The sequence below is a fragment of the Cetorhinus maximus genome, unplaced genomic scaffold (assembly GCF_964194155.1).
Source record: "Cetorhinus maximus unplaced genomic scaffold, sCetMax3.hap1.1 HAP1_SCAFFOLD_785, whole genome shotgun sequence".
Classification (NCBI taxonomy): Eukaryota; Metazoa; Chordata; class Chondrichthyes; order Lamniformes; family Cetorhinidae; genus Cetorhinus; species Cetorhinus maximus.
This window is the reverse complement of record NW_027596727.1, coordinates 59,970-74,689: the sequence shown is the minus strand read 5'-3', so window position 1 is coordinate 74,689 and position 14,720 is coordinate 59,970. Positions and strand designations below refer to the sequence as shown.

Here is a 14,720-nt window from a genome sequence, read left to right as displayed (position 1 = left end):
TAGTTTCCCTTGAGAAGGTGGTGGTGAGCTGCCTCTTGAACCGCTGCAGTCCATGTGGTGTAGGTACACCCACAGTGCTGTTAGGGAGGGAGTTCCAGGATTTTGACCCAGCAACAGTGAAGGAACTTCATAAAAATTTGAGCTGTCCCAATGATCCCGACTGCTTTTAAGCATGGGAAGCTTAGTGGTACAGAATTTGAATATTGCTGATGAAAAGAGAGGTATTGCTGAAGCTTTTCGTCCTGTGTTCATCAGAACAAATACAAACCACAGGATGGTCTGTGGCTTGGAGGGGAACTTCCAGGTGGTGGTGTTCCCATGTGTCTGCTGCCCTTGTCCTTCTAGATGGTAGTGGTCATGGGTTTGAAAGGTGCTGTCTAAGGAGCCTTGGTAAGTTCCTGCAGTGCATCTTGTTGATGGTACACACTGTTGCTACTGTGCGTCGGTGGTGGAGAGAGTGAATGTTCGTGGATGGGGTGCCAATCAAGCGTGAAGCGGGCTGCTTTGTCCTGGATGGTGTCAAACTTCTTGAGATTTGTGGGAGCTGCACTCATCCAGGCAAGTGGGGAGTATTCCATCACACTCCTGACTTGTGCCTCGTAGATGATGGACAGGCTTTGGGGAGTCAGGAGGTGAGTTACTCTCCGCAGGATTCCTAGCCTCTGACCTGCTCTTGTAGACACAGTATGACTAGTCCAATTGAGCTTCTGGTCAATGATAACCCCCAGGATATTGATAGAGGCGGATTCACTGATGCCATTGAATGTCAAGGGATGATGGTTAGATTCCTTCTTGTTGGAGGTGGTCATTCCCTGGCACTTGTGTGGCGCAAATGTTACTTGTCACTTGTCAGCCCAAACCTGGATATTGGCCAGGTCTCGCTGCATTTGGACATGGGCTGCTTCAGTATCCAAGGAGTCGCAAATGGTGCTGAACATTGTGCAATCATCAGCATTTATAAAAGGGAACCAGTGGATGTGGTATATTTGGATTTTCAGAAGGCTTTTGATAAGGTCCCACAGGAGGAGGTTAGTAAATAAAATTAGAGCGCATAGGATTTGGGGAAATGTACTAGTGGATTGAGAATTGGTTAACAGACAGAAAGCAGAGAGTAGGAATAAACGGATCATTCTCAGGATGGCAGGCTGTTACTAGTGAGGTACTGCAAGGTTCAGTGCCAGGTCAATGGTTGCTCACAATCTATATAAACGATTTGGACATGGGGACCAACTGTAATATTTCTGAATTTGCTGATGACACCAAACTGGGTGGGAACGTAAGGTGTGAGGAGGATGTAAGGAGGCTTAAAGAGGATTTAGGCTCAGTGAATGGGCTAGAACATGGCAGATGGAATATAATGTGAATAAGTGTTAAGTTATTCACTTTGGCAGAAAAAACAGAGAGGCAGAATATTTCTTAAATAGTGAGAGGTTGGGACATGCGGGTGTCCAGAGGGACCTGGGTGTCCTTGTTCATGAGTCACTAAAAGCCAGCATCCAGGTGCAGCAAGAAATCAGGAAGGCAAATGGTATGTTGGTCTTCATCGCCAGGGGATTTGAGTACAGGAGTAAAGATGTCTTGCTGCAGTTATAAAGAGCCTTGGTGAGACCTCGCCTGGAGTACTGTGCACAGTTTTGGTCCCCTTATTTAAGGAGGGATATACTTTCCATAGAGGGTTTGCAATGGAGATTCACCAGACTAATCCCTGGATTGTTTTATGAGAAGGGACTGGGGAGACTGGGTCTGTGTTCCCTTGAGTTTCGAAGAATGAGGGGTGACCTCATTGAAACTTACAATATTCTTACAGGGTGTGACAGGGTGGATGTCGATGAGATGTTCCCCCTGGCTGGTGAGTCTAAAACCAGGGGACATAATCTCAGGATAAGGTGCAGGCCATTTAACACTCAGATGAGGAGGAATTTCTTCACTCAGAGGATGGTGAATCTTTGGAATTCTTTACCTCAGAGGGCTGTGGAAACTCAATCATTGAGCATGTTCAGAACAGAAATCGATAGATTTCTGGAGGTTAATGACACCAAGGGATATGGAGATAGCGGGATAGTGGCATTGAGATAAATGGTCAACCATGATCTAACTGAATGGCGGAGCAGGCTCAACAGGCCGAATGGCCTGCTCCTGTTCCTATGCCCTATGCTCCAAGGTATTCCAAATTTGAAATAAAAACCAAAACAAGCCCTGGCTATTTGCCTGTGCAAGGCATCACAGCTGAGCCTGAACATGTCAGGGCATGGGGAAGGAAAGCTGGGCCTCAGTATGGGCAGCCCTGTAGCCTGGCCCAATCCTGCACCATGTGTGCTATCTGTGCTCGAGTGGTGTAAACCTTATGAGATGAATTGTATGTAAAAGCCATGGAAATTCAGGACAAAGTGAATGTCCCTCCATGCATTGGAAACACTGTTGGCATTGGTATGAGGATCAGAGCAATCTGGGGCTTGTGGAACTCCGTCCAGTGGTGGTTGTCCGCAGCCGTCAGTGTGACTGTGGCTGGGATTTTAACAGCGACGGGTCGGAAGGCGGATGGGCCGGTATAATTCCAGGGAGCCGTGTCAGGAGGTCTCACCACTGTCAGCGGCACGAACAGCGGGGTCTGTGGTTGGCAGACGACAAATTTGAATAATGATTGGCTCAATTGAGGTTCATTTTTCTGCCGCACCAGCATTTTGCCAGCGCCACGCCACTTGGAGCAGCCTCCTGGCGTCTTCCAGGGGTGGGGCGGGGGTGGTGGCGGTGTGGGATTGCCCTACCCGAGGAGGAGACAGCCTGTGCTGGCAGAGGACAGTCTGGATGCCACTGCTTGTTTATAGGATCCAAGCTGGTGGTTGAAGCAGAAACCGAGACACTGAGTTTTTCTTTATTGAGAGAGTTTATTGACTTGTTCAGTCTCTCAGCTCGCCTCCCACCCAACCCAGTGTCCCAGCTATCCCCTATTTATATGTGCTCGACTAATACCCATTGCCTGTTTCTCTGCGCCATAACAATGTAATTAACAAACCTTAATAATGTAATTTGACGCGATATTAACACTGCTGGAGGGGGTTACCCACCTGGAGCCTGGCTTCTTAGCCCAAACAGAAAAGTCACCTGCCTTTCTCCCCTGTGATGGCACCTCAAAATGGAGGTGCCCTCTCATTCTCCTTGCAACCCCAGTGACGCCCACCTCTCTCAGTCTCTAATTGGACCGCAGACAGCCGTTTTATTGGCCAGTGCCTGGAAAATTACCACTTTAGTCCCATTGGCCACCTGTGCCAGCTCGACAACTGCATATGGACCCAACGCCAGGGCTCGCCCAACGCCAGGGCTCGCCCAACGCCAGGGCTCACCCCAACGCCAGGGCTCACCCCAACGCCAGGGCTCACCCCAACGCCAGGGCTCACCCCAACGCCAGGGCTCACCCCAACGCCAGGGCTCACCCCAACGCCAGGACTCACCCCAACGCCAGGACTCACCCCAACGCCAGGGCTCGCCCCAACGCCAGGGCTCGCCCCAACGCCAGGGCTCGCCCCAACGCCAGGGCTCGCCCCAACGCCAGGACTCACCCCAACGCCAGGACTCACCCCAACGCCAGGACTCACCCCAACGCCAGGACTCGCCCAACGCCAGGGAAATTCTGACCCATGTGTCACAGAATGGTGATGCCCATTTAAGGTATGCACAAAATGCAGCATAAATACAAGAGCCAAACGGGCTCGAAACGTTAACTCTGTTTCCCTCTCCACAGAAGCTGCCAGACCTGCTGAGTTTTTCCAGCATTTTCAGTTTTAATTTCAGGTTTCCAGCATCCCCAGTATTTTGCTTCCGTAACCATGTATTTAGATAGCCACGAAATCATCATGCGAGCCTACTGAAAAATAGAAAGAGCTGGGCTCTGTCATTTTAATATTTAAAACTTTAAAGGTTCGAGCTCAACTGAAAAAGGAAACTATTCTCACCTTGTGTTTGACTGGAATTTACACAGAGTGATATATAAGCACTTAATGTGTCTGTAACGTAAGTCCTTGGTTCACCATGTTAATGAAGCGTTTACACTGATATCATCATCCAGTTGCACAACACACAGCCCTGATGGATTAGAGCCTCCATTTAAACAGCGGGCAAAGGAATTTGACACAAATGTGTTAAGTGACTGGATGATAATGTCACTCAGTGTGTGATTTCCAGACTGCAAACTCCACAGTGACACACACACAGAACCACTTGCTGACATTAATATCAAATGGGTAGGAATTTCAGCGTAGGCAAATATATATATATATTTTTTAAAAACCCAAAAGATTCCACGTTGCTGTGACTCCAGGGTCTCGCCTAATGTTCAACCCTGGTCTCGGCCTAGTTTGAATGTGGTTTCAGCCTAGCCGTCTGTCGTGTTTATCAAAGCCTGAGGATTTTTAAACATTTTTTGTTTTCAGCCACGGTCATAGCCTTTATCGAGAGGAGCTGAAGTGAAAGCGTGTTGCAATTTTTGGGAAGGGCTGGACCTTCTCTCTCCAGCTCAGGGACAGTTGGAGCAGGGACAGTCTGTTCTTGTTGTGTTGACAAGGACTTTTGTACCTTCTTTTGCTTCTGCGTGTCAAAATGACTGCCAAGCACAAGTGGGAGAGCAGGCTGCCCCCCTACCCTCCCCCCACCGGTCTTGTGTTCGATCTGTACACTAGGCTATTGGCCTACAAATTGGTATTTTGTTTTTGTTCCTTCTTGTGAGATAGGCCGGGAGTTTCCGGCCTCTGCCGCGGGGCGGGACCCACCGTGGGGCGAGGCGGTGCCCCAGCCAGAAGCCCGTCGACTTGAGGCGGAACTGGAAGATCGTGTCGGTGGGGTGGGTGTGGACAATCCCGCCGATGGTGTCAGCAGGCGAGGCCTGGCACTTACCGCCTTTCCCTTTGCCCCTGAAGGAGGCGTGGTGGGCCGCCTTGCATGCAAAGCTCCAGTCCTTAGTGCGCGATGCGAGCACTTAACTTTAACCCAGCAAGGGGTCAGCAGCTCCAAGAGAGAAAAGGAGTGGATAATAGCCCAAAGAATAAATAAGAGGCTGCTCGGCAAAAGCAAAGCAGGCCGCAAAATCCTGGTTTGGCTCCTTCATTGCAGAATTGTAACGTGGGATGGTTTCGTTGACCTGTGCTCAAATGTTGCCTCAGCTATCCGTGCATCCTCCAGGCCAGACATACGCAGAGCTGTCTTCTTTCATTATTTTTCTCTCCACCTTTACCTCTTGTTCTTTCCCTTTTTTTATTTCCACGTTCAGAATGGGAGTCTGGCCTGGAATGACGATGCTGATGGTGGACGAGCAAGGGAGGCGGCCAAAGACTTCGCAAAGGTCGGACGTTTTCTTTTGTCTCCTTTTCTCCGGTGGGTGGGCCGGTTGTCTTAACCTCAGCGTTGAGTTGGGGGGGCCCTCTCTCTCTCTGGGTGGGGTGCTTAGCCGACGTTGCTCCATGTCGACTGCGTCTTGACCCCCTCCCCTCAACCCCGCACCCCCCTCCTGCGTTTGGCTCCAGACCGCTAACAGATTTCTGCATCTGGTCAGAAACCAGTCAGCAAGGTTAAATCTCTGCAAGGTTCCCTCGACACAAAGGAGACTGAAGATGTGTTGCCTGGGGAATTGTCTACTTTGCATTTGTTTTGGGATTGGGGCAGAAACTCTCCTCTCCCCTCCCTTTCCCTCACCCCTTCTCCCTAGCCCCCCTTCCTCCCCCATCTTCCTTCAGAGGAACAGGAGGAGGCCACTTACCCCTTGAACCTGTTCTGCCGTTCAGTGAGATCATGTCTGATTGTGACTAAAGGCCCTCATTGCCCTGTATCCCTTAACACCTTTAGTTAATAAGAATCTATCACTCTCAGCTTTAAAATTAAATATTGACCTAGCATCAATTGGTGCTTTGCGTGAGAGTTCCAAACTTACACAATCCTTTGTGTGTAGAAGTGTTTCTTAATTTCACTCTTGGCTCTAACGTTTAAGGCTACATCCCCTCGTTCCTTCTGCACACACCCCCCACCTCGCCCCACTCCCACCCAAGCCTCAACACATCTGTAATGATGACTTTTTCAGTTGTAAAAGGGGAAATTTTTTTTTTTTGTCTCTTATCAGCAAATACTTAATTTCAGAAAACAGCCAGTTAATATTAGAATAGAATCGACATACACTAAAGAGGCAGAACCTTGATTTACTCTTGGGAGTGACTTGTTCCAGAAGTAACTTATTTTCGCTAACATGGATGGACACAAGGGGTTGCTGTCTACACGGATTCCTTTTACTTTACTTTGTGGTGAAGCGAAAGATTTTATATGCTTGTGATCGGTGGTATGTGGACGACACTGGCTAGGCCAGCATATATTTCCCTTGTTCATTCAAGAACATTGCTGTGGGTCTGGAGTCACATGTAGGCCAGACCGGGTAAGGACATGAAAGGGCATGAGTGAACCAGATGGGTTTTATGACAATCGGCAATGGTTTCATGGTTGTCACCAGATTTTTTATTGAATTGTATCTACCAGTGGTGGGATTCGAACCCAAGACCACTGGGTCTCTGTAATACTAGTCCAGTGACAATATCACTATGCCGCTGCCTCTCTGCAGATGTCATTATGTGGCTGTATTTGCAAGGGACCTTTGAAGGATTTGGTCAAGAATTGGAGTTTTGCGTTGAATCATACAGCAACTTGCATTTATATAGAGTTCCTAAAGTAGCCAGACCAGGGCGCTACATAGGAGCGTAAACTGCCACTCGGTCAAAGAGGAGACGTTGGGACAAGTGAGTGAAAGTTTGGTCTGGGAGGAAGGTTTCAAAACAGAATATTAAATGAGAAGAGAGGGAGATGGAGAGGGTTGGAATGGAACAAAGCCATGTGGCTTCAACATGTCTGTGCTGACGATTTGAAGGAGTGAGCCACTTCATTCCATTCACTTGCCCTTTATCCAGATCCTTTGACAATTTTTTTTCCTTTTTATAATATAAGATAGAATTATGACCGTGTAACTAGCTGGCCAGAACCAGGTTTCAGGTCTTTGCAAAAGGGTTTGATCATCCAACCCCGTTCCTTGGTGGTCTAGTTAGGATTCAGCACTCTTAGTGCTGCAGCTTGGGTTCAGTTCCTGGCCAGGGAAGCATCCTTCCAGCGTGGGTGCCATGACTGAGTTATTTAAAGCGCCTGCCTAGTGAGCAGGAGATCCGGAGTTTGAATCTCAGAGGTGCCTTAATCCCCATCTTCCTGAGGTGGCTCTAAGCCAGCCCAGCAATGGGCTGAGGACTGTGAAGTCTGGTGCAGGGAATTTCTTTTCCATCGTTGACTATATTTAAGGCTGGGATCTTTGGTCTCAGGGAATCGAGGAACATGGGGAGCGGAAAGTGGAGATGAAGCCCAAGATCAACCATGATCATATTGAATGGCGGAACAGGCTCAACTGTTGCCTCCTGTTCCATCTCTTCTATTCTTGGGTTCATGTGAACTCAGGGTCATTTAAATGATCAGCATTTTTAACGCCAAGGATACTACACTTCAAAGCATTTCTTCTTCATGGTGGTTTAGTTTGTTGGTAACACAGAAAATTAAATAGTATTTGCAGTAAAAAAACGGGTCAATGCCAGTGTTTATGCTCCACATGAGCCTCCTCCCACCTCTCTTCATCTCACTCTATCAATTTCCTTTCTCACTCATTCATTTATCTAACTTTCCCTTCAATACATCTATGCTGTTTGCCTTAAATGCTCCACGTGGTAGTGATTTTCAAAATGGAATGATGCAATGTTGCACTAAAATTCTAGATGTAAGAATTCAAGCGGGTACATATGGCTAAGAAGCCATTAACATAGTCAGAGCAGACCATTTCATTACAGTTGCTTTGTAGGGAATCAGGTCGGTCTTGATGTATGTATAGGGTTGCTCCCACTCCCATCCTCTTGACCGTGTCACATACATTTCTCACAAGGTTGAGTCACTGGAGTGCTGCTGATTGGGCACCAGTACTCTGGTAGCTTAGGTATGTTGCTATTCTTCATCTGTGACTCACAATGGTGAGTGGGCAACAAACATGAACCATATCTGCTGTCCTCGCTCAATGTCCAAAAACCCACTCCGTCAATTGTCCTTGGATGACCATCAAACTCCACCTTTGACAGATCAACCTTTTCTTTTTAACATTACCAGACTTGAATTACAGACTTGAATAATCCCTCGCCCAACCTTTTTATTAGATTTCCATTGTATGAGATCTTTAGTGTGTTCACCGAAACCATTAATGTGACCTCGCACCTGAGAATTTATAGTTTCACTTACATTATTGCAGAGCAATTTCCTTCCGAGAGGTTTTTGATATATGGAAAATGCTGGCAGTGATCATGAGGCAGTTTGCTTGCTGTTTGCTTGGACAATAGTCTGTGTCTGAATCAGTTTTAGGAATGCAGTTGTGACTCACTTTGGTCTCTCTTTCAATGCTTCCCTTTTCTATTTTTGACAGCTGTATGAACTGGACAGTGACCCTAAACGGAAGGAGTTCCTGGACGATCTGTTTGTCTTCATGCAGAAGAGAGGTGAGTCTGAGTCTGAGCCCCACCCCGCCGCCAATGTTCTTGTTGTGATATTTGTCTCTGCTTTCGTCGGGGAGCGTTACTCCCTCCTCGTTTTGGAACGTCTGCACAAACTCACCTCGCCCTTGCCGGGTGCTCGGCTGACCTTTCGTCTAATTGTTTCTCACTCTTGATTTTCTCCCTCGACCCTGAAGTCGTTAAGGGGCCGAATCGGTCATTCTGCACTCCACCCGGCATTCACAGTCTCCTAAAGTAAGTGGAACTGAGTATCAGGCGGAGAGTGTGGAGGCCGATTGTGGCGAGTGGGCACTGTTGCTGGGGCACAGATTGGAAAGGAGCAAAATAACGCTACAGCCAAAAAAACAATCTCTCTTCAGGTGATCAACAAACAATCTTAATGGATTCCAGGTAGCATCTCACCCTCCAGGTGGCACAATAAGTTGGGCATTCGGCCCTTCACTCTGGAGAACCTGGGCTGAAACCCAGCTAAAGCTTTTTTCTTCTGTCGACAGTACAGATCCAGTGCGGAATGAGTTTAGGCGATCTCCGTTTAGTTCATAGCAGCAGGGGAAAAATTGGTAATAAACCTGAGAGAGGACCGGCCGAAAGATGGTTACATAGCTCGGCAACAGGCCGTTCAGCCCACCTGGCCCATGCTGGTGTTTATGCTCCATATGAGCCTCCTCCCACCCAACTTCATCCCACCCTATCACATTTCCTTCTATGTTGTTATTGCTGTTTTTACTGAGTGCCCTTGGTCCTGGAGGGCTCTTCTGAAGCTGGGACAGAAGCATGCAGTCGAGGCAAAATGGATGGGAAAATTATTTTGATTCATTCATGGGATGTGGGCGTCGCTGGCTGGGCCAGCATTTATTGCCCATCCCTGATTGCCCCTTGAGAAGGTGGCAGTGAGCCGCCGCCTTGAACCGCTGCAGTCCATGTGGTGTAGGTACACCCACAGTGCTGTTGGGGAGGGATTTCCAGGATTTTGACCCAGCGACAGTGAAGGAACGGCTGATATATTTCCAAGTCAGGATGGTGTGTGGCTTGGAGGGGAACTTCCAGGTGGTGGTGTTCCCATGTGTCTGCTGCCCTTGTCCCTCTGCGCGGGTTTGGAATCTTTCTCTGCATTGGGCTGTGCTACACCTGAGCACTGAGTGAATTTTTATTTTCTTTGCTGCCACTCCATGCCTGGTTGGAAAGCATACCCACCAGTGCCACCTTGAATAAGCACCACAATGTCTTTTTTTTTAACGTAAGGTTGGTTCTCAAGTTTTATGAATTATTTTGAACTTCCCTATTTATGTCTAAGGGAGATATAATTGAATAGGTCTATGGGAGCTCTCTCATGACTAGCAGTGTATATTTGTATCATCCCCGAATCCTGTTTTGTGGCTCACCCAGGTTTTGAAAATAGCAATGAGTGAACTCATGTATCCAGAGACATGAGTTGTACCGTCCACAGCTGGACCTATAGGCATGGTTCACAGGTCAATGGGTGGACTATAATTATCATGTGGCATGAGTTTCCTGCATTGCTTGTGGCTGTTGGTGGTAAACAAGAGGAGCAAATGTCCAGAAATATAAAATCTAGCAAACGATGAGAAGGCACCAAAGAGTGGAGTTTGATGGAGCAATGAATGTATTTAAGACCGAGATAGATAGGTTCTTGACTGGTATGGGGATCAAAGGTTTCGGGGAGAAGGCGGGAGAATGGGGTTGAGAAACTTATCAGCCAGGATTGAATGGCGGAGCAGACTCGATGGGCCGAATGGCCTGATTTCTGCTCCTATGTCTTATGGTCTTATGGGTTTAACGCACTGTACCTGCACCTTTCTGGAGGACTGATTTCAACGCGATCACGGGATTGGTAGAGATTTTTGTTTATCTTTTCACAGGATCTAGGCGTCGCTGGCTGGGCCAGCATTTATTGTCCATCCCTAATTGCCCTTGAGAAGGTGGTGCTTAGGTGCCTCCTTGAACTTCTGGTGTAGACACACCCACTGTGCTGTTAGGGAGGGAGTTCCAGGATTTTGACCCAGCGACAGTGAAGGAACGGCGATATATTTCCACGTTAGGATGGTGTGGGGCTTGGAGGGGAACTTGCTGGTGGTGGTGTTACCATCTATCTGCTGCCCTTGTCCTTCTAGGTGGTAGAGGTTGGCGGGTTTGGAATGTTCTGTCTAAGGAGCCTTGGTGAGTTGCTGCAGTGCATCTTGTAGCTGGTACACACTGTTGCTACTGTACGTCAGTGGTGGAGGGAGTGAATGTTTAAGGTGGTGCTGATCAAGTGGACTCTTTTGTCCTTGATGGTGTCGAGCTTCTGGAGTGCTTTTTGAAGTAGCCTCATCCAGGGAAGTGGAGAGAATTCCATTTGCATCCTTGTAGATGGTGGACAGGCTCTGGAGAGTCAGGAGGTAAGGTACTCGCTGCAGGATTCCCAGTCTCTGACCTGCTCTTGTAGTCAGTGTTTATGTGGCTGATCCAGTTCAGCTTCTGGTCAGTGGTAAACCCTCCACCACTCCCCCCAGGATGTTGATAGTGGGGGATTCAGCGCTGGTAATGCCATTAACTGTCAAGTGACGATGATTGGATTCTCTCTTGTTGGAGATGGTCATTGCCTGATACTTGTGTGGTGCGAATGTTACTTGGCACTTGTCAGCCCAAGCCTGGATATTGTCCAAGTCTTGCTGCATATGGACACGGACAGCTTCAGTATCTGAGGAGTTGTGAATGGTGCTCCACATTGTGCAGTTCAGTCGCGGTAATGATACCAGACTGGTAACCAAAGGCCAGGACTAATGTGCCAGAGCCATGAGTTCAAGCCCCACCATGGCAGCTGGGGGGATAAAATGCTGGTCTCATTAATAATGATCATGAAACTACCAGACTGTTGAAAAATCCCATCTGATTCACGCAAATACTTAATGAGAGGAAATCTACCATCTTTACCTGGCCTGGCTGATGTGTGAATGCCAGGAAGGAAACCACCTCCGCCAGTGTCACCTTCAATAAGCACCACATTTTTTTTAATGTAAGATACGTTCTCAGGCTTTATGATTTCTTTAGAACTTCTCTATTTATGTCGAATGGAGATATAATTGAATAGGTCGATGGGAGCTTTCTTGTGGTTAGCAGTGCGTAGTTGTATCATGCCCGAATCCTGTTTTGTGGCTCACCCAGTGTTTCAAAATAACGAAGTGTGAACTCCATATGACCAGAGACATGAGTACGGACCATCCACAGCTGGACATATTAGGTATGGTTCAAAGGTCAATGGGTGGACTACATTATCATGTGGCACGGGTTTCCTTCATCGCTTGTTGGTGGACAAGTGGGGCAAATGTCCGGAAATACAAAATCCAGTAAATGATGGGAAGGCACCAAAGTTGGAGGGTGTAATGGGTTAAAGACCTTTTACACTTATTTCAATGCAATGCACAGAGGCGGGATCACAGGATGTGGTTGACTGCTAACTGCCCTCTGAAATAGCCCAGCAAGACACTCAAAGTGCTATCAGAACGCCACAGAAATTAACACCATGGGTGTACCTACACCAGTTGGGCTGCAGCAGTTCAACAAGGTGGCTCACCACCACTTTCCCCAAGGACAGTTAGGCATTGGCAATGAAAGCTGGAATTTCCCCTAAAGCCTCCTCTCTCTATCCCTCCCGCTACAAGCTAGAAGGTTTTAGACGAACTGGTGCAACCCATTTCTCGGTGAGGCCGGTTACTACAGAAAACTGGCCATCACGCGGCACAGGTTTGGCATTCTTCCTCGGGAAGACACAGAATGGCCGATCCAGTGGAAAGTTTATCAGCGTTAGTGCACAGTGGCCAGAGGTTTTAGGTAGACGCGCGCCCAACCCGATCGGACACGAAATTGCGCGGGATGACATCGGGTGAGCGTCCCAACGTCATCCTGCGCTCGCGCGATATTTCAGTTGGCGGGCTTGCGCAAAAGTCAGAAGCGCGCCCGCCAACAATTAAGAGGCCAATTAGTGCAACTGAAGTTCTAATTGTCTCCGATTTTTGTTGTGGCCGGTCCAGCCTTAGGGTCGGTGGACGGGCGCATCGACCTGGCAGCCTTTGCATTTTTCATGAAACCTCATACAAGAGTGGGATGAGGTTTCCATTATTTAAAAGTACATATGGACAGAATTTTCATCATGTATGTGTTCAGGTGACTGATTGTGATGCGTGGACATTTTTTTTCAGGATTTTAAAAGCTTTATTTATCGGTTGTAAAGTCTTCAGCTCCCTGAGGCAGCTCTCTGCCTTCAGGGCGCTTTCATTCACCGCTCGCCCACGCTCACGCATTTCGTCAGCGCATCCCCCTCGTCTCGCCTCGCCCCACCCCCACCCCGGCAGCGCTGAGCCTTTCGGCGCGCGCTTCACGCCGGCTGGCCGTTAATTGGCCGGCCAGCATGAAATCACGGTCGGGGACCGATGGTGGGTGGTGGTCCATCCTGGCTGCTCCCGGCGCCCACCAATCACGCCCGCCCGCAGACCTAAAAATCCTGCCCAGTGTTTTGCCGAGGTTGGGAGTAATTAAAGCCTCATTTAGGGTCAAATAATGGAGCGGGAGGAAGATTTGCTTTATGTTTGACCACGCTACATCTAACCCAGGAAATCCCAATGCTGACTGGATGTATTTTACTTGAACGCTGCAGACAAGCCTGGTGTGTTTTATATTTCCAAATGGAGAGACCCCTAGACCATTCAAAACTATTGTTGCAGATCCAGTGTGTGTCTGTAACCTGCGACCAGAAGTGTTGGTCGGGAGGTGGAACGCTGAGGGGACAATACGTTAACCAGCTTTCCCAAAAATCTCCACCCGCAAACATTTCAGCGAGACACTGTATACTGTAATGTAAAACCGTACAATTGACATTGATGTTACACTGTTTGGTTTACATGGAGGTGAGGTTTATCATGAACAAAACAGAAGAATTGGAAGCCAACAGATTTTAGGAGTCAGTTTTGGATGAGGTTGGAGATGATTTTCATTAAGCAGCCATGTGGCTTTGTTTCTTTTTTCTATATATTCGTTCACGGGATGTGAGCTTCGCTGGGTGTTTCAGCATTTATTGCCCATTCCTAATTGCCCTTGAGAAGGTGGTGGTGAGCTGCCTTCTTGATCCGCTGCAGTCCATGTGGTGTAGGTACACCCACAGTGCTGTTAGGGAGGGGGTTCCCGGATTTTAACCCAGCAACAGTGAAGGAACGGCGATATATTTCCAAGTCAGGATGATGAGTGGCTTGGAGGGGAACTTCCAGGTGGTGGTGTTCCCATGCATCTGCTGCCCTTGTCCCTCTAGGTGGTAGTGGTCGTGGGTTTGGAAGGTGCTGCCTAAGGAGCTTTGGCGGGTTCCTGCAGTGCATCTTGTAGATGGTACATACTGCTGCCACTGTGTGTCGGTGGTGGAGGGAGTGAATGTTTGTGGATGGGGTGCCAATCAAGTGGGCTGCTTTGTCTTGGATGGTGTTGAGTTTCTTGAGTGTTGCGGGAGCTGCACTCATCCAGGCAAGTGGAGAGTATTCCATCACATCCTAACTTGTGGACATGCATTTAAGCTGGAGAATTTTTTTTCTCTCAAAGGGTCATTCGGGTTTTGAATTCACTACCTCAAAAAGCAGTGGAGGCTGTGTCATTGAATCTATTTAAAACTGAGTTAAATTTTTGATCGCAGACAGGAAAGGAGTTAAGGCCACAATCGGATCAGTCATGATTTTATTAAATGGTGGAGCAGGCTTGAGGGGCTGAATGGCCTACTCCTGCTCCTATTTCTTGTGTTCAAAATGCTGTTTCTGCTCTCTACATTCTCACTGTGTTGAAATCAAATTTCACTGTCCTGTCTCCTAAAATGGGTCCTAAAAATTATGGAGGTTCTTAACCTGCTTCAATCACCTCTTCCTCTTGCGATGTACAGGTTTCTTAATTTATCCTCGTCTCCTCGCCTACCCTTTTCAATCTCTGGTGTCTCTTCACCTGCTTTCATAGGGTGTCCTTGCTTAACGGCATTAATCAGCTCTTGGAAAAGGCACCCTTATGTGGAAGGACCTTATGCAAAGCATTCTGTCTGAAGCTTATATAAACCCCCCACCCAAGATTTACTGCTCCCCACCTTATCCGAGACCCAGCTCTTTTAGGCTGAGCGTGGGAGTTACGTGGGACTGC

At 48.0% G+C, this 14,720-nt stretch overlaps 1 protein-coding gene across 1 annotated transcript in view; it reads left to right on the top strand.

The window, feature by feature from the left end:
* LOC144674745 (AT-rich interactive domain-containing protein 3B-like) overlaps positions 1-8,713 on the top strand; it is a 103,991-nt gene extending 95,278 nt beyond the window's left edge. The window contains exons 4-5 of the mRNA XM_078535964.1: positions 5,261-5,332; positions 8,471-8,713. Coding sequence (XP_078392090.1) covers positions 5,261-5,332; positions 8,471-8,713 — 315 coding nt within the window. The remainder of the gene's footprint in view (positions 1-5,260; positions 5,333-8,470) is intronic.
* Positions 8,714-14,720: the final 6,007 nt, after the last annotated feature.